Source organism: Sceloporus occidentalis, unplaced genomic scaffold, assembly GCF_023333645.1.
Source record: "Sceloporus occidentalis isolate IW3139 unplaced genomic scaffold, rSceOcc1.0.p SCAF_71, whole genome shotgun sequence".
NCBI lineage: Eukaryota > Metazoa > Chordata > Lepidosauria > Squamata > Phrynosomatidae > Sceloporus > Sceloporus occidentalis.
In genome coordinates this window covers 969,878-995,234 of record NW_028317051.1, presented here as the reverse complement: position 1 = coordinate 995,234, position 25,357 = coordinate 969,878, and the positions used below count along the sequence as shown (strand labels likewise).

Here is a 25,357-nt window from a genome sequence, read left to right as displayed (position 1 = left end):
TAAGAATCTACATGATCATTCCTTTGGTAGTTTGTTCCACTAGGTTGTCAACTGTCCTTGTTCACTGGCAGTTGGTTCTGGCACCATCTTTAAGTACACAAGGAAAACAGGCAAGAGGTAACATTAGTACAGAAAAATAATTGATATGCTAGTTCTGTCACATACTGGCTCGGATCTCAGCTCTAGTGTGGTTTTTGATTGGCATACACAAATACAAGTTGCAGGCAATTGTTATAAACAAATTTAGTTATGCTAAAATATGTGAAGGTCGTCACAATGCCTCCCAGCTTTTCCTTACTAAGTGGGGCAGTGCTTCTTTTGATCCCAACCACCGTGTCCCTATTTTCTAACACGATCTCCCTATTCTTTAGGAGTTCAGTATGTTTGACAAACATACATCTATCGTAATGTATGAAATCACAACTCAATTATGTTTAGTTATGTTATACAGCCAATAACCCCAATTTTGTAGTTGTGCATATAAGTAAGTAAGGTAACATATGGTAACAAATACCTTGCACATGTTCAGTGTAACCGGTTGTTGGTATGATACCAGAGATGTAGAAAGACAGTCTGTGCAGGACGAGAGTGTCTATAGCAGACACAATGTAAGAGCCCCATTCCCAGCAGACAGTATACAATGTACCCTGTACATTGTAAAAAAAAACCCTCCCAACACAGGTACTACTACTAAATAATGCTTTTGGAGTTGGCCCCTGTGTGTGGTTAACCTCTGTTGCTGAAGGTGCGTGTAAAGGCTTGGACTTGTCATCTGGCCATGCATACTGTATACTGCCACCATCTCCGCTTACATCATCATGTGTCTGCTGTCCTTCAAGTGCCAGGGCCATCTCATCTTTGCCAGTACAGTCCTGTGCATGGAGTTAACCTTTTTAAAGTTGGGGTGCAAAACCTGCATATGTTTGTAGTTAACCTTATCAGGGCTGTAGTGTAGAACTTCCATGTGTCTAGTTAACGTCTTCAGTGTTGAGGTACAATTCCACCATGATGGCAAAATGTAAACAACGCACCAAATGAGTTTTGTTTGCTAATAGATAATTAAAATATTTAGTAGCAGCAGATGTCAAGCTGTCCTTGCCCAGCACAAGACTGACTTATACTCATTAAGTTTTTTGGGGGTAACTGCTAGCACCCCCTGTGATTCAGCTACCCCAGGCAGTTGCCTGACTCAATGGCACTAAGGCTAGGTTTCCACTTGGTTTTTTTTTAGCTAAAAACGCCCATAAAAACGCCAATAGCGCCACCTGGCGTTTTTTTAGTGAAAAAACGCAGCAGCCAGATGTTAGCTGTTCTTCAATAGGAAATCGCAGAATGCCATATCCACTTGGCGTTTTTTTGTTTGGCGTTTTTTCAGTCCTCTTTGGCGTTTTTCTGCTTTTTTGGGCTCTGTGGCAGTTTTTCAAAATCGCAGCATGTTGACACTCTGGCGTTTTTTGCAAGGAAATCTTGGCGTTTTTCTCCAATAGAAGTTTATGGGAGAGAAAAAACGCCATGAAAAAGCCATGTGGGTTTATTGCCTTGGCGTTTTTTATGGCGTTTTTTCCACAGTTACAATGCAGAGGATGGACCCAGTATCTGTGTGTCCTACGAGAAATAGGCTGGAAACAAACAGTTTCACACAAAACAAAGTTCATATTGAATTCTACACCATTTGGAACAAACATGCCATTACAAACAAACATACGCGACACATCAACTGGATCCTGCGTGCCAAAAGCAACAGCAAACAATTTGCACCATCATTTGGGGCCAATCTTCCTAGAGGAGCAGACATTCGGAATAAAGCATGCCTTACAAACCACAGAAAAGTGACAAAAGGGTCCGCCAGGGCGTTTAAGTAGAACTCTACCAAGTAAATGACATCAGGGGGCAGATACTTGCCATTTATCCTAATCCCTTTTAGCTGGGTGAAACTTCTAACTTGTAAAGGCTGGAAAAACTGCCTAAGGTCAAAAAAAGCAATTTCCACAGAAAGGCTAAAACGCCAGAAAAAACTCCAGAAAAAAACGCCAAAACGCAGTGGCAGTTTTCTTGGCGTTTTTCATCAAGAAAAAAAACGCAGGACAAAAACCCAAGTGGAAACCTAGCCTAATACTAGCTTTGATGGTATTTTATCACAATGCTTTCCTCTGGTTCATCAGTTTGCTGTTTTTGCACAAAACAGAATCTGAAATATGACTTCTAAATGTGCTGTACCATTCTATGCGCTCTATCCATTTTCTCTGGATGTAATGTTCCACCTAAGTAAGTAACACTATACACTTGCTGTGATTTCAGTCTAATTTCAGTCACAGAGAGGGAGACCTATCCACAACAGCATTTAAAAGTTGATGTCTTTGATGTACACAATAAATACAAATCAGCCTTTTACTGCACTTTTTTAAAGAGATGGTTGTTCTACACAAGTGACAGTTGACTTTTACATAGTCCCTCCAGCATCCCCTTTACCCGTCAAAGCTAATTTATCAGAACTCTAGTTGGCTGGTTTTACTTGACTTTGGTACAGATGCTGGTGTTTCAGGGCAAACCCTGATAGCTGGAGAATTTATAGCTCCTGCAATCTAGTTCATAAAAAACACAAAAAGCTACAAGCCATACATATCAATTTGTAAATGCAAGAATGAGATTGGTGTTTGTGGGTATGTACCCGAGGCCTTGTGTATAGTAAAAAGCCTGTTAGTGATTATGTTCCATGTTCCAGTGGCATCTGGAATAGGAATAGGTGACTTGTCAACCTGTGATCCAGAAGAATTTCTGGCACAGAGAAAAATGCCAGCAGAATGATAAACTGAGACATGGAACTTGATATATCCCATTATAATAAGTGCACGGCTTCATTTTCTGCTTGCCTGCCTGTTAATCAAGTCTCAAATTTGACGTGGATCGTTAGCCAGTAAGGTTTAAATCACCTAAGAAATAAAAAGCCATTTTAACAGGGAAAAAATGATGGGCAGCTGAAATATAATTAACTCTTTGCTGGAATAAGTGCAGCGCTCTTATATGAATTGCAGGCCCCTTCGAAAATGTTGAAGTCTTTCGTAAATGCCAAAAAAAAACAAAACGTGTGCCTTATATTGAAGGCAGTTTCAGACCTTAAAGTGTTGAAATTTAAAAGCTAAATTTAACATGAACAATTAAATTATTATGCAGTCTTTAGCAACAAAAACAATTCTTGTCTATTTTTTTTTCACAGGTTCACATAATATTCAGGCCTCTTCATATTATATACACTTACTGCAGTAGGCACAAATGCTACTGCACCTACTCTGCTGAACTTGAATGAAGCAATATAAACATGATTCCTATTACTATTAATTGCCCAAGCTTGTCCCACTAATAATTTACAATTTAATAATGTATCATTTGTCTTACTCAATATCTTTGCTGGGAACACCTAATTGTCACGTCACACAAAAGCAGGTACTGATACGTTAGCCACAGAAACTAGAATTGGCAACTTGGCAGCTGTCCAGAATGAGCACAGAGAAATATATGGGTCATGTTAGAAGGAGAAGTATAAAACTTGTTTGCCTTGAGCTAGTTTCTAACCATTCACAAGATTAACTGTGGGTGAATCCTTTTTAATTTAAAATATTTTTATTTTCACATTATAGTTATCATGTTACATGTCTGAATGACATCATAAACAATAAAAGTAGAAATCTTTTTCCCCTTTTTCTTTTTTTATAAAACAATAAAATAGCATAGGTATGATGTATTTGGAGTCAGTGTTCATGTGAATGAAGAGTATTCTTATTTGTATGTACATGTCTTGATCTTGTGTCAGGATATACATTAAGATGTCCATCATTTCTGCCTCGCATTCTGACATCTAATTCCTATGGCGTCAATCATCCTGAGACAGTTATTGTTACCGTCTTGTCTTGAAGAGAAGTATGAGTGGAGGAATGGGTCACATCATTATTGGATTATTTCAGCAATAGTCATTATCCATCCATCCATCCATTGTGTGAATAAAGACGAGGTTTCCTATAGGTCATGTAGTATTCTTGGGTGAAAACAATCAAACCAACTAAATAAACCAGTTAACAATTGTGTCATCAAGTGCTCCCATATTGTGTAGTTGCCTTTAGGTACATGAGTGCTAAAGGTAGAATTTTCCTTTAAGTGATGATGTTATACTGGTCAAGTCAGTCCCCTATCACCCTGGTCAGATCTCGAATACTAAGTTTTTCATGATAAAAATCTGCTTCCCCTCTGTCCTATTTATTCCCCTTTCCACTGATCCTATGTTGTTACAATAGGTGTTTTTTCCTGTAGAAGGTGCAAACTTTACCATGAGGTGCTTCGGAAAGCAATCTTTCTCAGCTTCCGTAAAGAAATTTCTTTTTAAATAATTCCCCCATATACTAAAAAAGTATTTTGTTGCTTTTTCTATCGTGGACTTAGTTTCCACTCAATTCTTCTTGAACAGTTGCCACCGTTTAGCTTTGAAAATGGACAATATTGGTGCGTCAGTGCACATCCAGTGCAACACTTTTGCGGGATACCTCTGTGATTGTATGTAACACCTTCTGTGATATATTTTGGGTTGGATTTTAAATAGAGCTGCTTCTGTGGTAAGTGAAGGAGGCTATATTGTTGGAAGTAATGTTGTGTATTTGTAAACAGAAGGTCTGGACTAGCTGACATTGCCACACACAATGGAATGAGTTTGCGCGCAAGGATGCGCATTTTGGACAATTATTTTCTCTCACACCCCACTTATGTAATCTTTCTAGTATAAGGTATGCTATATGGACAAAAGTATTGGTACATCTGACTATTACACAAACATGGACTTTTATGATATTGCATTCTAAACACGTAGACATTAATATGCAGTTGGTGCCCCCTTTGCAGCTATAACAGATTTTACTCTTGTGGAAAGACTTTCCACACAATTTTGGAGTGTTTCTGTGGGATTTTTTGCCCTTTCGTCTGTGAGGTCAGCCACTAATGTTGGATATGAAGGCCTGCCTCACAATCTCCATTCCAATTCATCCCAAACGTGTTCGATGTGGTTGAGGTCAGGGCTCTGTGCAGGCCAGTCAGGTTCTTCCATATCAAACTTTCATCCACCCATGTCTTTATGGTCCTGTTTTTTGCGCTGGGGCACAGTTATGCTGGAATAGAAAAAGGCCTTGCCCAAACTGTTCCCAAAATTGTCCAAAATGTCTTGGTACAATAAAGTGCACAAAGCAAGGTCCATGAAGACATGGGTGATTGGTGTGGAAGAACTTTTACTGCCACAATGTGAATAACAGATGGTTTACTAAACAAGCAATGTAAATGAGATTTTCAGTTTCAGCTTGCCAACCTCCTGGAGGAAGGGCTTGATTGGGCATCAAGGCATCTGTTATATACCACATGTTATGTGGCCCTTTGAGTGTAGGGCAGAAGCAGTGCTGCAGAGTGTATGCTGCAGTGAAGGAGTACACACAGAGTACTTTAATATGCATTATTCTTTAGTGTCAGGGACATTAGACTGTCACTTTACGTTAGAAAAGTCCCAAATACATTGACTCAATCAGTGAATTTAGTAATACTTAATGCTGTGAAGGTGCCAATACCTCTTTAAATGTTATGATTACCGAATGCAGAGGAAAAACAATAGCTGCTGTAAAATAAATATCTTTTGCTGAGCCTCCATGAATGCAAAAGGAAAATCATGCCATTATAGAGGATATTTAATATCCCTTTTGCAGTCTGTCATGTGCTGACATGTTTGCTCAGTAAATCCCATTATCTTATTACATAAAATGAAGGTTTTCTAATATGAAATCTTGTATGCCGTGGTAGAACCAACAGCTTATTTCCTTCTATCTGTTGACAAATGGAGCTTCCACACATCCCATTCAGAAAGTAAAGTAGGTTTATGTTAATGAAACCATGAAACGTGAGCACTAGTGAGAAATTTATTAGGGGAAGACAATTTTCTTCAAACTTGCTAAAATGTACACCACAGTGCCTTAGCTATGTTATGAAATGAAATTGCCGGTATATAAGTCAATTTCTACACCACACTGACAAATTACATGGAAGATGGATGATGGAAACATAAATAGCTTTTTCTATAAATGTGTTTTGGGGTATACACTGGATTTGCCCAAACTAGAAAAAAATACAATAGATGCAGACATTAATCCTTATAAGATAGCATTTTAAAACAGTCATTGGCTTTAAAATGATGGTGTTATCATTTGTTTTTCTTTGACTTTTCTAAAAGAGTTCATCGAACTGATTTGTGCTTCTCTGTGTGTGACCCTATGTATAGGAAAAACTGGAATGGCTCTATAGTGTGTGATGTCTCCAGACAAAAATTCCACTTGTACACTGTTTAGATTCATAATACTCTATGGATTGAGAAGGAATGAACCATTAGTCAGTCCTCCTCTGATCAATGCGGTCAGTGGTTACCAAACTTATCAGCACCTACCCTAAGTTTCAAATGCCCATTAGCCTAATGGTAAGCCAACAAATATTGTTGACCAAAGGATGACCAAAGGGAAGAAAGCATTTTTTTTGTCTAGGTAAAATATATTTCCTGGCTATATATTCCATAAATCAGACATTTCTTTATGGGGTATAGTCTAATTGCTGGAAAAACACAGAACATTTTTAGAGGACGCTAAGTCTGTGTACTAGAATTATAACTATTTTTAGAAGGCTGGGGGAAACAATTTCCTTTTGCACTGCCCTTTTCCTGGTAGGTACTGTTCAATAAATGCTTAGGAAATAGTTGTAAGACTTCTTTTTGGCTTATTTGACATCCACATACAGTGTAAAATGTTATTAATATTCTTCTCTTTTTTCCAGCGCTCTCTTTGATCACTGACGTCCGTGCGGATAAAGTGGATCAGAAAAGTATTACATTGTCCTGGCAGGAGCCATCTTACCCATTCATCAACAACACTGAATACGAGATCAAGTACTATGAAAAGGTATTTTAAGCCTTGTTAGCTTAGAAACCTCTGGCACAGAGGGTTGTAGAGGTATTTTGTAGAAAAGGCTTTAGCGGAAACAACTTAATGGAAAGCATATATACATTTTCATGTTGTGATACTGCATTACAGACTGCAAAATTTAATAAGTACTGTAATTGCAGGTATTGCAGTCACCCAGTATTCCTAAATCAGGTGTACTTTCCAAGATGTTGTCATGGAGACCATAAATATTCTTTTATTTTGCTGGATAAGCCATAGTTATTGAAATTGGATATTATACAGTCATGCAATTAATAACACAACTTCCTCCTACACATATCATTACAGCTGTTGTCAAGGTTTGATTCATATGAAAGCTATGCTTTTTAATCAGGTGTAGCAGTTCACATTTGGAGTCTCAAGGCGTTGGATCTAATGTCATGGTGGAACACATTCAGAAATGAAAAAGGGTAGCAAAGGTGAAAGGAATCTGTACTGTAGAAAATATGGCTCTCAATAGACTTTAAAGTCATTGAATTACTGCAAGAACAAAAGGTCACACTCGAAAAGCTGTGCAAAAGTAAACAGAATGAATAAATTCCAGACATTGCAATATATGCACAATAGATTTACATGTGACATCATTTATATGGTGTGGTACAGTCCTACACCAAAGCAAAAGGTCATCACAAATATAATTCTTGTGATAAGAATACAGCACTTAATTTGTGAACAAAAAAAACCCACCAAAAGTTTATTAGTATATGTGAAAAAAAATATTTTCAATCATAGTTACCAACCATATACAAAGCCAGAATAGAGACCTTTAAGGATGGGCAACAACCAATATGAAACAAAGCAGCTAGTCCTGAAAATCAGAAACTCCCTAGAAAATAAGGAGAACCTATAAAAGCAAAAACACACTCAAGAGACAGCGCTTAGAAGAATATAAATATAAATATTTTAATAAATATATATATATATATAAAAAAACATGTACACAACACAATAATACAAAGAAAAAATAAAGATTACAAACAGATTGAAATCATATGTACAAATGTGTCACAAGTTTCACGAACGGGGTCTATACAGATGACTGTAATGACCCAGAGCGCCCAATGACGGGATTCAGGAGTTATTGCGCAGTAGTGGAGTTGAACAGGGCCTGGTTCAGGGCGACTGCACCTAGGGTTGTGCGGCCACATACCAGGGCCCTGACATAGCAGTGGATATTGTCCAGAACAAAACAAAATGATATCCTGCAGGCATCCTGGAGCAGGCATGAGACATATCTCAACAGAGAAATGTGCAGGCTGGGAGTAGGGAAGCTAAGCAGAGTAACACCAGAAACATAGCAAGCAAGGGTGAACAAGGGGGACAGAGTGAGGAACAGGGAGACAGAGCAAGAAACATAGCCAAACAAGATATACATGTACAGGACACAACAAAGGACAGGGAACAAGGCAAGGAACACAGGGGATGGAGTAAGGAGCCGAGACCCTCAGACGCTTCTCCTTTAAGCAAGGATAGGATATCTTAACTGGGAGATGGGAAGAGGAGAGAGGAACCGAAATCCTCAGATGACTCAGGGAAAAGAGGGGAAAGGTACATAAAAGACAGACACACATGAATACAGGACTAGCCTAGGACTATATGATAATTGGAGATTTAGTCACATCTTATGGCCATAGTATGCTTAGCCCACCACTACGCCAAAGTACTCCAATATTCGATGGGTCCTAGCGCTAAACCCTGCCTACTAAATTACTAATAAGCTGAAACTTAACATTAAATCTATACACAGATCAGAGAAGGGCATATATTTAGACTGCAGACTGAGACAAACATAACAAATGGGGGCACACATTATAAAGGAAACAGAAGCTGAAGCTAAGAGCAGGACTGAAACAAAGTATCAGAAGTAAACGGCAGAGCACAAGGAAATCCAGGAATGGACCTGACAACGAGATACATATTCAATAAATAACCATGAGACACTTATAATAATGACAATCAAAGTAATCCAAATAAAAATCTCTATTCAAAGTGGCTCCTAATAAATAAATGAAGTACTCACCACTGAGAGAATACTGCCTGGCCAGGCTAGCACCAAATACAGCACCAAATCTGTATTTGGTGCTAGCCTGGCCAGGCAGTATCGTCATTATTATATGTCTCTCATGGTTATTTATTGAATATGTATATTGTCATGCATTTGTACATATGATTTAAATCTGCTTGTAATTATTATTTTTCTTTGTATTATTATTGTGTTGTGTATGTTTTTCTTTTTATATATTTATTAAGATTTTTATTTTTGTATTCATCTAAGCGCTGTCTCTTGATTGTGGTTTTACAAATATAAGTCTATTAGATATCCATATATATAATTTCTTACTATGAAACTTTTTTCAGCTTTTGATATATAACAGTAATTAGCATTTATTTTATTAGTTCTTGTTCAATCTTTACACTCTTTACGCCCTGGACAGTCATGTCACTGTTTTGGTTTTCAGGAATGTTCCTTTAATTTAAATTTAACAGACATCCACCACCTCATTGAGGTTTTGTCTAAACCTTGCTTTTAGGAGAGATCTTCTTTTCACAAATTTTGCACACTTTTTAGTTGTTTTTGTTTTTTTATTGATATATTTGATATAGGATTGCATCATTAAAATATGCTACTTATTTTCTTTTATTTGACCTACACTTGGACAGCTACATGAGATATGTAGAAAACTGGAACTTCTCAGAAAAAAACAATAAATCCACATTTACCAGTATAGTTGCAGCCACCAAGCTTACTAACATCACATATTTTAATTTGATGAGTCATTTACTCGTTAGGAAAAGACTAACTATAAAGAATATAGAATGATAGGACTATATCACTTGAAAGATTTCATGATCTCTATCCCTTCTAAGTCAATAAATTAATGCCATGTTTACACATGGATAGTAGACAAATATCAGAGCATTTATCTCTCAATGGATTATGCACAACCAACATCCTAGTGGGCCATTGCTCCTAGTTTTTGTTAATAGGTTAATATAATCCATGAAGTTCCTGGGATATAAACCGTCATATCATGTACATCAGCAGTATTTGGAGTCATATCAACACAACATGATTACATTATGACAGAAACATGGCCCTCTCAAAATGAATACGTCCTTTAGTTATGCAGAACAATAAACTAATTAGCTGTGACAAGCTGTAGCTAAATCAATACTGAACCTTTTCACATTATGTATAATTGTATTTCCAAGGCATAACTGCATATCCAATTTGAGTTGAACAAATCAAATATCATAGCTAAAGGTCTAATCATGGTGGATCATTTAGAAAATGAGATGGCCTTAATTTGCAAGAAGAAATTGCGCTGCCAACATTTCAGAGAACCATGCATGTAGATGACAAATATTGTTAGTGACATGCACAATTTAAAATCAGTTGGGAAAAAAAAGTCCAGTTGCTCTTGGAAAGAGGTTATAGATGGTTCATTGAAAGGATGATGACACAAGGGATCATGATGTGTGGTTTCATCCACAAAATGTTGGCTATATCAAATAATATATTGAATTCCATATTGAGTGTAAGGTCTTTGTGTAAAACAGGATTTTTGAGGAGATGAGACACAACAGTGATTGTGTATAAAAAGTGATGCACAATTGTAAAATCTGGTCTTATCTTAGCAACTAATTAACATAGTTAATGAAGAATGGAAAGTTTCATTGGTTAAAGCCAATCATGACCTTTAAAGGATATTGCATATGAGTTAAAACCCACTTCCCCTTTAACTCCCTCTCACCCTTTCACAAAACCAGTCCTCAGAAAAGGGAGAGCTCCAGGGAGGCTACCCTGGGAAGCTCCCATTTGTAATCAAAGTCATCCTGATTTGAAGAAATTCTACAAATGAGCTCATTTAGGTTATGATGTAGTCTTCATGTCTGCATCCTTACTGCTTGCCTACGATACACCTCATTTTAAAGGTGATAACCATATAATAATAATACATTAATGAATGTTTAAATAACATTACTTAGTCTAAAGTAGGTATTGTTGACAGCTTCTCTTTAAGGATCTGATTCTAAAAGTTAAAATCTTTATGCTGGATTTGCTGTTACTGGCAGCAATAATATTCAGTGTTTCAAGCAGCTATTTCTACTGTAAATGCTTTACAAGAAAGTATTTTATTCTGTTAAACAGATCCTATGTTTTCAGAGATCTGCTTCTTATATGGACACTCTATTGCTCTATGGGAACCACATCTGCTCAGCTTCTCTGGTTGTATGGTGCAGAAATGTGTGGAAGACAGATTGAAACTTGAAATTAAATGCAGTTTATGATATCGCAGTAACCTCACAAGACTCAGTTTTAGCAGGGTGGCAGAGTTCAAGTTGAATATAGGATTATATGATAGCCAGAGCAAAGCCTCTGACAAACCGTAAAATACACAGAGAATGGGCCTGCTAAAACCAGCTTTTATGCTGCATGCTGGATGAAAACTATCACTGCAGGACTCGGAGTGGTCAGGATTTTGTTTATAGCTGATATATGGTTATTTAATGCTGACAGTTTGTTTCACTGTTTTGTAATGGCTGCTGTAAAATCGCTACTAAAAATTATACGTTTTATGGGTTATTATCTAACAAATCTCTAGTACTATATAGCGTTGGTAAACAGTAATGACTAATGTATGTGTGTTGCTATCTATATGTAGTCAAGGGGCTAGTTTTCACACATCTGTGATTATCCCTACTGTGCAGATACTTTCTGCCTGTTATTAAGTGACGCTTACAGACTTGAAACATCCCCTAGAATATTGCCTTCCCATTTTCTACGCAGTAGCCATCACACAGTATTCTGTAAGTAATAACCACCTGTACGTTGACTTGTGACTGTGGTTGTATGCAAGAAATTGATAAGTTGTTGCTTGGATATCAGTTGGATATCAGTTGCTGCGCGCATCGCAAGGGAGCAGGATCGGAGGTCTGCATTAACAGACCTCCCGCTCCCTTGGCTGACTTTAAGCCAGTTAAAGGGAGAGCCTTGATTTCCCCAAACGAGCCTGCTCCTCTAGAGGGGAATGTTACTGTCCGTCTCTGGAGGCACCAGGGGGCGGAACGCCCCTGCTAAGTGAGGGGCTTCTTGATGCCCTACGATTGGGGCTTCGAGTTCACAGCAGTGAGTATTAACCCTAGTATACCGACAACATGTCTTTGTCTTCCTGCTTACATGGCAAAAATTGACTGACAAAACATAAGAAGGTGGTAGAGGCTAATACAATGAGGGAATTTGTATATATATATATGCATATGACTATCCTGAATCTAACAAAAGACCAAGCGTCGAATAAAGTTTGAGGATTTACAGCAAGAATTAGGGATTAATCTAGCCTTGGTGCTGTATTAATCTAAATTTTATGAAAGACAGGAGGCGAGTATTTTGCATTATCCTTCTTTACTGAAACCTCCAGCAGCAAAGGAGTTAACAACAATAATAATGACAACCAATCAGAAAGAACAGGACCCTATAACAGTCCAGGCGTCCAGCAACTCCTCCTCTTTCTTTGCAGTGGCGCCGAACAGGTGTGCCAAACGACACGAACCGAAGGCAGGAACAGCAGCCTCAGAATAGGCAGAAAATCCATAGACAACCAGGAAATGGAAACCGGAACCACTCACAGGGAAGCAGAGCGACCTGAAAAAACAGAGATAACATGACAATACCAGGCAAATGAACCTGTCACCTGGAAGACAAGCATGAAAAAGGTACAGCAAATCGGCACCCACAAGGACCCCCCAAAACACAGGGAGGGAAAAGAAAGGGAGGGAAAATACTCGCCTCCTGTCTTTCATAAAATTTAGATTAATACAGCACCAAGGCTAGATTAATCCCTAATTTTACCACAAGACAGGAGGCTTCATATTTTGCAATTTTAACGCCGCAACAGCGCAGAGGAGGCATGCGGCAGAGGACGAAAATAAAATGTGCGACCAGTCTGCCGCGGACAAGACATCCGAGAGGGAGCTCCCAAGGGACAAGGCCGCCGAAGCAGTGGCGCCCCGCACCGAGTGAGCCCCAAACGAAGCCTCAACGCCAGCCAGGCCAAGGACCCAGCGGATCCATCTGGCCAACGTAGGAGAGGAGACCGGCCGAAACGGACGCACATAGGAAATGAATAGGGGACCCGAAGAAGAAACACGAAACTGACGAGAGGCCGCAAGGTAAGCTTGAACGCACTGCGCTACGCAGAGCTTGGGCCTATCAGGGAAATAAGGGTAGGAGACAGAAACTGACTGAAATTTCATCCTCCGAGAGATGGAGACCGACACCCCGACAGGGGAAAAGGAAAAGGAGCCAACATCGAACGCCAGAACGTCAGCCACCCGCCGAAAGGACACCAAACACAACAACAAAGCAGCCTTGGCAGAAAGCTGATGAAAGGAAAGGCGGACATTATCCGGCCAAGCCTCAAGGAAATCTAGGACCCGCGAGACGTCCCAGAAAGAAGAGTACCGAGCAGCAGGGGGACGCGCGAGCCAAATCCCGCGGAGGAGGCGGCACACTGACGGGTCCTTACCGACACCCAGGCCCGCCACAGGGACATGGGCGGCGGAGATAGCCGATCGGAACAGATTAATGGTCCGATAAGACTTACCCAGGGAATAAAGGTGTGCGAAGAAATTCAACACGGCAACAATAGGGGCCGTAGTGGGATCGCAACAGTGTTCCACACACCAGCGACACCACACATTCCAGGCCTGCAGATAGGACTTACGCGTTCCTGGGGCCCAAGAGCCCCAGAGAAGGTCCCTAGCCCCGACGATAGTCCCGACACATCCCAGGATCCCCGGAAACCAGCCAGGCCACCAACGACAGGTGATCCTGAAGAATGAGAGGATGGGAGTTCCCCTCCGGGTCCAGAAGCAGATCCGGAGAGGCGGGAAGGAGAAGGGGATCGTCGCAAGACAACTCCAACAGCAGCGGGAACCACGGTTGCGTCCTCCACAAGGGGGTGATCACCAGAACCGTGGCCCCCTGCCTGCTGAGGCAGTGGAGAGTGCGCAAGATCAAAGAGAATGGGGGAAACGCGTAGGCGCCCCGACGGGGCCAGACCTGCAGAAAGGCATCCGCCGCCAGAGAGAGTGGATCCGGCAACCAGCTGAAAAAGGCATCGGTCTGGCGATTTAACCTGGACGCGAAGAGGTCCAGATGAAAAGGACCCCGGGATTGATCCAGAGCCAGATCACTTCCCGCAGGAGGCGCCAGTCGCTGGCGTCCCTCCAGTGGCGCGAGAACCAATCCGCCACCAGATTCTCCTTTCCGGGCAAATACTCCGCCCGAATGGACAGGTGATTGTCCAAACAGTACTGGTAGAGGTCCTTGGTGAGTTCCGTAAGGAGCTTCGACCTCGTACCCCCTAGCCGGTTGATATACCGTACCGCGGACACGTTGTCCATGCGCAGGACAAGGGAGCAGTGGGTAACCTGTTTGGTAAAACTGCGGACGGCGAAAGACCCCGCAATTAGTTCCAAACAGTTGATGTGGAGTCCACGCTCCTCGCCGGACCAGAGACCCCCCGTCGCCGTCTCCCTGCACGCTGCGCCCCAGCCAAGCAGGCTGGCGTCCGACTCCAGGACGAAATCCGGAACCGAGCCGAAGATGGCCCGACCGTTCCAGGCGTCCATGTGCGAGAGCCACCAACGAAGTTCCAAACGCGCTTCGTCGGACAAAGGGACGAAATGGTCGTAAGAGCCTGACGCGCGAAGATGACGAGTCTTCAAACGCTGGAGAGCCCGATAGTGGAGGGGTCCGGGGAAAATGGCCTGAATAGAGCCACGCGAGCGAGAGCCCTGAGGGAAACCATCGGAGATCGGCGCAGTCTCCGAATCTCCTTCTTGATGGCCAAAACCTTGTCCCGTGGCAACCGGAGCACCGCCGACACCGAGTCCACGGCGAAACCCAGGAACTGAATAGACTGGGAAGGGACTAGGACCGACTTTGCCTCGTTGATGATAAAGCCGAGGTCCTGGAACAAGCGGACTGCTAAGACCGTGTCCCGGATCAGGGAATCCCTGTCAGAGGCCATGAGGAGTACATCGTCCAGATAGACGATGCACCGCACGCCGCGAGCGCGAAGATACTCTAACACCGGCTTCAGCAGCTTCGTGAAGCACCAGGGCGCGGAGCTGAGACCGAACGGGAGGCACGTGAACTGCCACAGACCCCCTCACCAACGAAATTGGAGATATCTCCGATCCTCCGGACGGACTGGAACCGTCAAATAGGCGTCTTTCAAATCCAGCCGCGTGAACCAGTCGTTCTCGCGGAGGAGATCCCTCAGAAGGTGGATACCTTCCATTTTGAAGTGGCGATAAACCACGAGCGAATTCAGGGAGCGGAGATTGATAACCGGGCGGAATTCTCCCGATTTCTTGCGCACGAGGAAGATGTTGCTTAGAAAACAGGGAGGACCGGGGACCCGCTCGATGGCGCCCTTCACGAGTAGAGAGGACAGCTCGGAATCTACCAGGGCCCGCAAGCTGCGTGCCAGGTGGGGGGAAAAGGGAGGGGAAACCTGACACGGAGGGGAAACAAACTCTAGACGAAAGCCCGACACGGTCTCGAGAACCCAGGGGTCGGAGGTGAGGGTGGACCAGGCATGGGAGAAATGAGCCAACCGACCCGCAACCGGAATAAGGGGAAGGAGAGGACAAACGCTTACCCGCAGGCGTCTTCCCTCGGTAGGTGGAGGAGCCTCTGCCTCTAGCGTAGCCACGGCCAAACGGGGCGCGGTCTTGGGCCCGGTAGGTCGTCGAGGCGTGGGGAAAACGGGGTCTGGAGCCGAAGGCGACTCTGCTGGCGGCACGACCCCTCTGCCGGCCAGCCCTAGAGGAAAAACGCTCCCCGGAGCGAAAGACGCGCTTCATGGACGTTTGCGCTTTATTAAGTGAAGTGAAGACGTTGACATGCTGGCTTAAGTTCTTCATGAACTTCTCTCCGAAGAGGGCGGCCTTGCGCCGTTCCGCCGAGATGGCGCAGTTGGCATTGCCCAGGAGACAAAACGTCCTCTGGATCCACTCCCGAACCAGGTGGGCGTCCAAAGGAGAGCCTTCAGTTAGGGCCTCGTCGGCCATCTGGAACACCTGAGCTAGCGGCCCGGTAGCGTCCAGAAGTTTATCCTGCGCTGCTCGAAGCCCCAATTCAATACCCTTCCTAGGGTCTCTTCCTGTGCCAGAAAGGAAGGTAACAAATGACTGATCGAATTCTGGCGTATTCAACACTTTGGCAGGCAGGGTAGGTCTAGGACACTCAGACCGCAAACGCTGACGAACCTCCTTGTCCAGGGGACGTCACAGCCACAATTTCATGAATTCTGCGATGTGAGCGGACGGCGTCCACTCTGCTGATCGTGGGTGACGGAGAGCCCGAGGATCGAAAAGTGGGAAGCCGAGTGCGTCCGTGACCTCAAAGGGCTGGTCGGGCCCCGAAGATGTAGGCTTGGGGAAATCAGGTGTCGCGTCTCGCCCGAAGTCAGTGGGAGGTGGCGAGCCAGAAGAACCAGCCCGATACTCATCCAAAACCTCGTATTCTTCGACCAGTTCCCCGGACGGAGAAGCGTCGGGATCAGACCCCGCAGGGGGAAGGGCGACACAGTGTCTCTTGAGAGGGGCTTTGCCTTTGCCCGATGTCGAGGGGGCTTCGCTCCAAGGACGCTTGCGAGGGAGTTCTTGCTCAGTCAGGGGAGGAGAGCTACCAGCCTCCGAATCCTCAGCCCCAGGTAGAGATGACACGGTCAGTGTCGGACGGGCTAGTTGAGTCTCAGCCAAAGCGGTAGGAATAGCGGCTGCAATGGCTGAGCGAAGCCAGGCCTGTAGGGCCGCAGGAAGAGGTGATTCACATTCATCAGCCATACTGCCAGTACTGTGTTTCTGAAAAACACAAATAGATAGAAATGAGCGGATGTTTATTGAAAAGGAGGGGTTCACCCAAGCCCAACAGTAACACAAAATCCGCAGGGGGTTTCGCCCCCGAGGCCCAGGCAGGTACGATATAATAAAGGTGGAGAGGGAACACCCTCAGTAACCACCAACCAAGGGGCCCTAGAAAGGGCACAATCAGGGTAGAGGGGGGTACCCTCAATCTCAAGGTAGAGGGGGATACCCTCAATATAAGTAAGGGGTTCACCCAGGGTTCAGAGTGGGGCCAGTGCAGAACATAAACACCTATGCATGGTGTATCCAGAACCCGGAAAGGCAGCTGACATATCAATGAGGAGGGGTTCACCCCCATACAAAGCACGTGGTTTTTTTTTGGTTTTTTTTTTGTTTTGTTTTTTTTTTAATATAAGTATAAACTTGCTTGAACAATCCCCAGCAGAAACGGAGGTAAAGCTGAATGGAGCCGGCAAAAAACAATCCGACCGGCCAGAGACTGAGAAACACGTGGTGCAGAGGGGAAGAAATCCCCTCGCGCCACAAACATCCAAGGAATTTCTCGGCCGGTGAACTGCACCGCGCCGAGATGAAGGAGACACGTACGCGGCCGGCTTTCAAAGAAAACCGCCGCATAACGTCCAACGGACGAGACGCGCGGCGAATCGCCGCTCACAAACCCCAGAGCAGTACACGCGCGCAGGAGAGAGAACCAACCCGCCCCGCGAAAGAGACGCGCACGCGGTCAGCCTCAAAGGCGAGCCGCCGCGTGGCACCGAGGAAGGGAAAAGGAAAGCCGCGAGGTTCACCGGACCCGCGGCACGCAGGGAAATATCAACGGAGGGGGGGGGCGAGCAGGAGAAAAAGGCAGCCAGACAGCGCCAGAAGGGACCCGCGTGGAAGGCAGGGGGAAGAGCAAAGACAAAACCAGGTAGGAGATAGAATAATACAGGCCTAACAAGGCAAAAGGCACAGTCAAAGAGACAAATAGGAAAAAATAAACTGAAAATGACAGTGACGAATAGGGATGAATGAAAATAAACACCAAAGAAAATATAAGAGAAAACTCCTAAATCATATAAATAAAACGAAATAGACCTAATACAACTAATAAGAGTTATGATTCATAATTGGAAAGTGCTCACCTGGAGGTCAAGCAGCAAAGAAAGAGGAGGAGTTGCTGGATGCCTGGACTGTTATAGGGTCCTGTTCTTTCTGATTGGTTGTCATTATTATTGTTGTTAACTCCTTTGCTGCTGGAGGTTTCAGTAAAGAAGGATAATGCAAAATATGAAGCCTCCTGTCTTGTGGTAAAATTATGGGAAGACTAGATGGGTACTAAACTGAAATTATGGGTTTTGACTCCCTTTCATGTAGTCCTCAGAGCTGACAGGTTGTTAGCGATTTTTAAAAACAAATATTTACTTTATAACTCATTTTGCTATGGGATGGGGGGGTAGAGATACATTAATTTAATTGTTAATAGCCCCCCATCCCATAGTTAAGGGGATGAAGGAAACAAGTAAGGAACCTTGTTTGCAAACATTCCTAACCAGTCATCTCACTCTTGACATTTTACTAGGAAAATCCATGCCAGCAGCTATGCCATCCTTCCTTGTTTATGCTGGTGTCCTCTTTATTACAACATTGCTAGTAGAACCCGCATTTGTAAATTAGCTTTGTCGTACTCTACATATCTTCTGCATAAGCACTACATGATGCATCCTGCTGTAAAATGCTAGCCATTAATCATATTTCAATAAATCATAGCATACACATTTTCACAATATTGTTTTACTTCTCGCTGTCTAAATCACCGAGTTTCTTCATCAGATTAACATAAAATATGCACATTCACATACATGTTATACACATGCTTTAAAGCTTATTATCATCCATCATGCATTATACTGTTTTCTTATTTTCACCTCTAAAGCCTCCCCTTTCTCTAATAACCATGAACCTATAGGGATAGACAGAAAGAGAGAGGCTGTCTTTGTTATTTTTTTCCCTCTAATACATATTTATTTAGTGTGCTGGCTTTTTAAGTATTAGAAGTAAGAAACGTCAGATGTTGATTGATCCCCCTTGGTTTGTCTTGGGAGGAATAAAAACCTGATAATAGTTATAGTTCAAAGACAACAGTTTATTTACCTGCCTGCCCAGCTAGAGGTTCAATGGCACTTCTCAGCATGCATCAGACCTTAATGTGCAGTAGTGCGCAAAAGGTAATCTAAGCCTGTGCGACGCTAAGTGATGCCCAAAAAACTGGGTAGTGCCTTTTGTTTTACCTGGAGTACTGCAGTACTGAAAGTTAGCAAGATAATTCATACCACAAAGCCAAGCTTAGGATTTAGATATGTATATCTACCAATATTACACGTTTTAAAGCAATACTGCAACAAACGAGTGATACATTCCTTGAACTAATAGCTAGATTTATATAACATTCTTTGTCACTATGTATAGACACACAGTATACTGTATATAAAGTGGATATAAAAGGTCTACACACCCCTGTTAAAATGCCAGGTTCTTGTGACGTTAAAGAATGAGACAAAGATAAATCATGTCGGAACTTTTTCCACCTTTAATGTGACCTATAACGTGAACAATTCAATTACAAAACAAGCTGATTTGCAAAAGCGCTCCAAGTCTGTCAGATTGCGAGGATATCTCCTGTGCACAGCCCTCTTCAGATCACCCCACGGATGTTCAATTGGATTCAGGTCTGGGCTCTGGCTGGGCAATTCCAAAATGTTAATCTTCTTCTGACTGAGTGACTGAGGCCCCGGTTCCAGCTGAAGAAAAACAGCCCCAAAGCATGATGCTGCCACCATCATGCTTCACTGTGGGTATGGTGTTCTTTGGGTGATGTGCAGTGTTGTTTTTGCGCCAAACATACCTTTTGGAATTATGATCAAAAAGTTCGACCTTGGTTTCATCAGACCATAACACATTTTCCCACGTGCTTTTGGGGGACTTGATGTTTGTTTGTGCAAACTTCAGCCGGGCTTGGATGTTTTTCTTTGTAAGAAAAGGCTTCCTTCCTGACGCCCTACCCCATAGCCCATTCATATGAAGAATACGGGAGATTGTTGTCACATGTAGCACACAGCCAGTACTTGCCAGAAATTCCTGCAGTTCCTTTAATGTGGCAGTAGGCCTCTTGTAAGCCTCCCTGACCAGTTCTCTTCTCGTCTTTTCATCAGTTTTGGAGGGACTTCGAGTTCTCGGTAATGTCTCTGTTGTGCCATGTTTTCCACTTGATGATGACTGTCTTCACTGTGTTGTATGGTATATCTAATGCTTTGGAAATTCGTTTGTACCCTTCTCCTGACCGATATCCCTCTGATGCTTTGGAAGCTTAGAACAGCTCAACTTTATGTGTGATTAATCAGATTAATGACTTCTATTTAACATGAGTTTGAATATGATTGGTTAATTCTGAACACAGCCACAGCCCTGGTTATAAGAGGGTGTGCACACTTATACAACCAGGTTATTGTGAGTTTGTTTTCCCCCCTCAAAGATTTCAGGTTTTTTAGCAATTGAATTGTTCACGTTATAGGTCATATTAAAGGTGGAAAAAGTTCTGAAATTATTTATCTTTGTCTCATTCTTTAACATCACAAGAACCTGGCATTTTAACAGTGGTGTGTAGACTTTTTAAATCCACTATATGTAATATTACAAGTCTACAGTCAGGGTAGCTTCTAAGATGGTTTAATAACTCAAGGCAACCTCACAATCTAGTCCATCTGTTTTTGTTGTCACATAGGCTCACCAACCAGTCATTTAGTAGCTAGTAGCTCAGAGTACATGACATTACTGTGTAGACATACATGATTTTCCTACATGCCTAAAGGTTATGCTCCTACAAGACAATATACTATACAATACCTTTATGTCTTTTTAATGGATTTTATAGTGACACTGACAACTAAAGCGCTGCGGAATCTGCCGGCGCTTTATAAATAAATGTAATGTAAAAAAATCAGTCACATTATCAAGAGGCATTAATGATCAGACTGCCTTTATGTCACGTTTACATTTTTATAAACCATATAACAATTTTACGAAATTGCAAATAAAAAGAATTGCAATACAACAATGTGTTTGAGAATGCATCTAATCAAAGGTTGATTCGCTCATGGAGAAAAAAAAGGAAATAGTGGGAAATTAGATGGGTGCTTAAAGTTCCAAAACTCTTACAACAAGTAGGTTGAAAGCTCTTTGTATACAAAAAGGTGTGATATATTAACACAACATAGTTATCTTTATGTTCAGAGAATCCTCTTCTTTTTTAGGTGACAGATTGTCATTGACATTTATGGAATATGCACTTTGCTCAGCCATGGTAGTTAAAGCACAGCCCTGTATTATGCATTATGGATGTATAACTTGCAAAAGTGTCTAAGAACTCATCCAGTCTGAAGGTTCCAACTGAAAGTTGCTGAGTAGACGGATTTAGTGGGTGAAGTAATCAGAGTAATTTGCACCGGTTTGATATAGGGCATGAGACAAGCGGAGTATGGTTGCCGAGATTACAGGCAATCTTATACCTCTTTTGGTTTTATCAGTTTTCACTTGAGAGAGGTCCCATCCCGCTTCTGCCAGGGTCACCAAATAAATTACAAATGGAGCTACAGAGATGTCACATCTTGTTGGCCGTGAGATGCTATTAATTATGGATGGTGCTTTGAGCAGATTACAAATCAGTCGAGATAAGCAAAGCTGAAAAGTCTTTGTTGGAAATAAATGTATAATAGAACCACAGATCTCTTTTGCTTTGTATCTTTATAAATATCCTATCTTCCTGTAGCTTGTTACAATAAATTTGTACTATACAATTCACCTTACAGTGTTCTTAAATTATTCAGGACGAAATGCTGCTGTCCTTGATGTACCATATATCATATGCCCAGGCATTGTTTTTTTGTATTGTGTAAGTCTCTTAGACATAAGACTGGAAATACTTGGCTATGTTAAGAAGAAAATTATATGGTAATTATTTCATTTTCTCATCTCCCTCATCTTGTACTTGTAAAACAACAATACCCTATACTTTGCTATAGAAAGATAAAATACAATTCATATAGTAGCTGGGGGTGGTGGTGAATAAAGATTGTTCAGTCTGCTTTTTTTCCCCCTCCCCCTAATTATCATCCTATCTCTTGTAAATACTTTTACCATTAATATCTATTTGTAATTAAATTATGGTATTAACATGCTACAGAGGAAACATTATTACGAAGGTGGTTTCCTAACTAGAAGTATGTGACGCAACTTGCATGGAGGTCCAGTTTAAGACATGGTCCGGACAGAAGACACTCTTCTGTTCTGTACTTCAAAACACTTGCCTTCTACCAGAAATCTGTGTTGTGGAAAGGAACCATGAATTGGCTGATTTGTAAATGCAAAGTTGTAAAAAAGCAGTCCTGAGACCATACCAGCTGTAAATGTCTCTCAGTATTGACTATTCCATGGGTCAAACGCTAAAAAGTGTATATTCCTAAACATACATTTTGAAGGGTGTTTTTTTTTTCTTGCAAGAAAGGATGAGTTTAATTGATCTAACCATGCATTATGCAGGTCAGATTTTCTTGTAGTAGAAACTCACTGTGGTTGGATCGTTAGGTAGGTAAGTTAGAATGTTTCAACCAGCCTAGATCTAAAGTTATTTAGGAAAATGTTAGCTAATAAAAAAAGCTATGACATGTCTATATCATTCTGTACTTTTCCTTGATATAGTGTGCATTTCTTTTACCAATACATATTGGTATTGTCAGTAGTGATTAATTGCAAGAAACTGCTATGGTAGTTGAAAGAATCAATAATGATTTGACTATCCTAAGTGTTAAGCTTGGGGTGAAATGTCATGGATTTTACATTAACAAAAATGACAGGAGACAAGGACCTGTAGTTTTCATTGTTTAGAAAAAATATTTCATGTGTTTAACAAAGATGACTATCATAAAGTGTTTTTAAATAAGATGTAATGTTTAAATTTAATCTTAACCAGCATAGGCTGCAAAAAAAAAAAAGTGATATTAATTATTCGATTTCTTTAACCACAAGATAATTTAATTAAAATTATGCATTCTCTGACTCTGGCAAAAGATCAGCAAGGAAATGGAAAAGAGAAGGGAGGGAGTTTAAATGCAGAATTAAAAAAGTAAATGACTCCCAAGACTCCATTTACAGTGCTTAACAGGCTATCATCTGACACACTGCAAAATTATTGAAAAATATAGGCTACATACTCAGGGCCGGCCGAAGACTTAACGCCGCCTGGGGCGAAGTTTAAAATGCCGCCCCCCGCCGACGCCGGGGGGGGGGGCGGCATTATCTACCCCCCCCCCGGTACTTACCCTTAAACAGTCCTGCGGCGAGTCTCCCTGTGCTGCCACGGTGCCGGCTTGTAATGCTGAGCGCAGGAAATTCACGTCACTTCCGGCGCTCTGCATTACAAGCCGGCACCGAGACCGAACAGGTAAACTCGCCGCAGAGGAGAGAGAGAGGGGCGCCGAGCGGGTAAGCGAAAATCACTCGGTGCCCCTCTCTCTCTCCTCCGCTTCAAAAAAAACAAAACAAAACCGCTTGGGGTGGCAAAGTGCCGCCCCTTCTGAAGTGCCGCCTGGGGCAATTGCCCCAGTCGGCCCCATTGTAGGGCCGGCCCTGTACATACTTGCTATACTCAGAACTGTGAATGATGTAAACATACTTTTCCACAATTCCATATCTACCAAGTATTTCGTTTTTGGAGAAACAGTCCCTTTTTGACACCTAAATCCTTCTTTCCTTCTCTTATTAAAATAATATATTTTTATATTATATTAAAGTATAGCTTGTCCCCTAGTCACAACTCACCTCCTAAAACTGAAGTGCCATTCTGGCCGACTAACTGAAGTCTTGGGCAGTGCACAATTCTGGATTGTACAGTCCATAATATATCACATGTATCAATGCCAGCAGAAACAGGACAAAGAGGACAGTTCTGGAATAGCTGGAAGATTACATTTACCTACAAGAGTAATGAAAGATCTATATGTTTTATTTTGCTTATCTCCGACAAATGGAAATTAAAATCCATCAAAATACCATTTTCCTGTTAGCACGAAAAGTTAAAATGATTTTTATTTACAAAAGCAAAGTAGTTTAACTACGAGTTTTCTTATTCTTGATCAGCACTATGGTTCAAGGTCAAAGACAAGGTCAGCACAACTTTATGCCAGTCTGAAGGAATAGTAACGGCAATGGAGACATAGGATTCACTGTTAACGGAAATAGATTTGGCAGATGCTATATCTTAAAAACATAATTTGCAAAATGTGATATGTATAACTTCCTTTTAGAAAAAGTAGGTGAACAGGGTACAGAACTGGGTTTCAGGAACATATAGGGAGCTTGTGATGAGTAGGTAGAAGGAATTGGTGAAATGTATTTCACAGACATATTAAAAACATTGGTAAGTAACTGGTCTGAAGATCAACCTCCTCAGTTCCTATAATGAACTCTATTGAATGTTTTGCAGGTATGAGTATATAATTTTGTCAATGGACAATCGAAATGTGTGTATATAAATTGAATAAATAATTTGTTCACTCTTTAAATGTCTTTATTCAGTGAATGTGTTTGTATTTTTAGTTTTATATATGTGTGTGTATATATATATATATATATTAATATATATTATATACAATATATAATTGTATTTATAGTTGCCAATATATCTTGGCATTGGTTCATTGGTTTATGTATCCAGTCGCAGCATATTTGCTGACTTGTATTGTATACATGAACCAATGCAACCAACCAGAACAGCAGATGATGCCAACGTGGAATTTAAGGTCAATACACATAATTTCAGTAGTTTTGAACCTGTCATATTTGTTCCCCCACAGGATCAAAGGGATCAGAGTTACTCCACTTTAAAAACACCACTGACAGCAGTGACTGTAAATAACCTAAAACCTGGCACGGTGTATGTGTTCCAAATCCGCACATCTTCCTCTCAAGATTTTGGAAGCTACAGCCCCAGTATTGAGGTGGAAACACTGGGAGAGTGTAAGTGTATGTTTTATAAGCAAAACTAACAACTTACATGTTTTTTAAACAGGTAGGGGATCACTTGGCCATATATTTAAAACATAGAAAAATATTGCCTTTCCGAGAGCAGGTGTAGCATAAGGTAGTGTGCTGAGGTTTAGGTCTTTTATTATTAGATTTTCTTTTGGTTTTGTAGCTCATGATGTGACCTATCTTCATTTTTAATTATTTTAATTCATTTTAATTAACTATTAAAACCACAACTTAATGTCATCCTTTTCTAAGGGCAATCATCAAGTTGGGAAGCCTTAGATAACTTTTGAAGGGGTTAAATATCCATTTAGTGTCCGGATTTCACTGGGAAACAGATTTTGCAATTGCACAGTGTGAGCATCACCACGGAATTAGTGAAC

The 25,357-nt window shown here is 41.6% G+C and overlaps 1 protein-coding gene across 1 annotated transcript in view; it reads left to right on the top strand.

Annotated features, from left to right (window-relative positions):
• LOC149286253 (ephrin type-A receptor 7-like) overlaps positions 1 to 25,357 on the top strand; it is a 237,041-nt gene that overhangs the window by 163,848 nt on the left and 47,836 nt on the right. The window contains exons 5-7 of the mRNA XM_089494294.1: positions 6,841 to 6,965; positions 24,800 to 24,960; positions 25,072 to 25,086. Of these exons, the coding sequence (XP_089350420.1) occupies positions 6,841 to 6,965; positions 24,800 to 24,960; positions 25,072 to 25,086 (301 nt within the window). The remainder of the gene's footprint in view (positions 1 to 6,840; positions 6,966 to 24,799; positions 24,961 to 25,071; positions 25,087 to 25,357) is intronic.